Raw genomic sequence first — 1,197 nt, 5'->3', positions numbered from 1 at the left:
GTGTGAGATATATATAGAGAGAGGGGGGGCTTTGGTAGACTATTGCATTGGTCCATTCATTGAAGATGAACGCAATGCGACATCCTTTACTAGGCTCACCCACCAACAGTGCAGGTGCTGAACTGCTGATCCGAATGTATAGGTAAAAACCATATTATGCGTTTTACTTTTCATCAATAAAAAAATTGCCAAAAAAATTCCACTTGCGCGCTTACGCGCGCTCGCATTCACTGGGGGCCGACAAATACATTCTTTCATGGGGCCCAGAATCTGGAGCTACACCCCTGCCTGCCGGGGGTTAGGGTTAGGGGTACAGTACCTGCTGGGTGATAGGGTGAGGGGTACAGTACCTGCCGGGGGTTAGGGTTAGGGGTACAGTACCTGCCGGGGGTTAGGGTTAGGGGTACAGTACCTGCCGGGGGTTAGGGTTAGGGGTACAGTACCTGCCGGGGGTGTGCAGGTCCGAGTACAGCTTGTGTTTGGACTGGTCGATGGGGAACAGGCTGTTGGCGAGGGAGCGCTCGATCTTGGCCAGGCTGTGCGTCGGCGCCACCAGCACCTCCAGGTCCGTCTCCCTCTGGAAGCGGCTGAGCACGGTGGAGCCGAAGATCACGGTGAGCACGGCGGGCACCGTGAGGAAGAACACCGGGTGGCGGCTGACGAACAAGCCCAGCCAGTAGAAGGACGCCTTCAGCCCTCGGTGGATCACCTGCCGCAGCATCGTCCTCCGCGCCCCTCGGAGAGAGAGAACCAGCGTCCTCCTCCAGCCGCGCCGCTCCGGCGAGACACATGTGACCGGACTCCCGTGACTCCCGTCCCGCTGTTCACTCCATCCGTGCGGGAATTACATGACTGGAGCCGAGCCAGCTACACACAGACACACACACACACACACACACAATACAACTAACATATGGACACAGACACACGCGCACAGACACACAACACCTGGACGCACAGCACTGCAGCAATTCACAACGAGAAGAGACAGACGCGCGGATCAGGATATCGATTGCGCATCGGTCGGTCGCGTATAAATATCGAGGCGATCCTGTGTGTTTTTTCTTCTTCTCCTTCCTCGTCTTCGTCTGGTCGCATCTCAGCCCCCCCCCCCCCCCCCTCAGTCTGATCTCAGTCCTCAGACCATCCCTCTCTCTCTCCGGTCCTCTGCTGCTGCTGCTGCCGCGGTGCGATGCG

The 1,197-nt window shown here is 57.6% G+C and overlaps 1 protein-coding gene across 1 annotated transcript in view; it reads right to left on the bottom strand.

Annotated features, from left to right (window-relative positions):
* ptchd4 (patched domain containing 4) overlaps positions 1-724 on the bottom strand; it is a gene marked incomplete at its 3' end in the record, with an annotated part of 110,137 nt that extends 109,413 nt beyond the window's left edge. The window contains 1 exon segment of the mRNA XM_084314076.1: positions 444-724. Within this exon segment, the coding sequence (XP_084170202.1) occupies positions 444-721 (278 nt within the window). The 5' untranslated portion in view covers positions 722-724.
* Positions 725-1,197: the final 473 nt, after the last annotated feature.

The sequence above is a fragment of the Notolepis coatsorum genome (genome assembly GCF_963971535.1).
Source record: "Notolepis coatsorum genome assembly, chromosome: 5".
Classification (NCBI taxonomy): Eukaryota; Metazoa; Chordata; class Actinopteri; order Aulopiformes; family Paralepididae; genus Notolepis; species Notolepis coatsorum.
The sequence above is the reverse complement of the archived record's forward strand: the minus strand, read 5'-3'. Positions and strand labels throughout refer to the sequence as shown.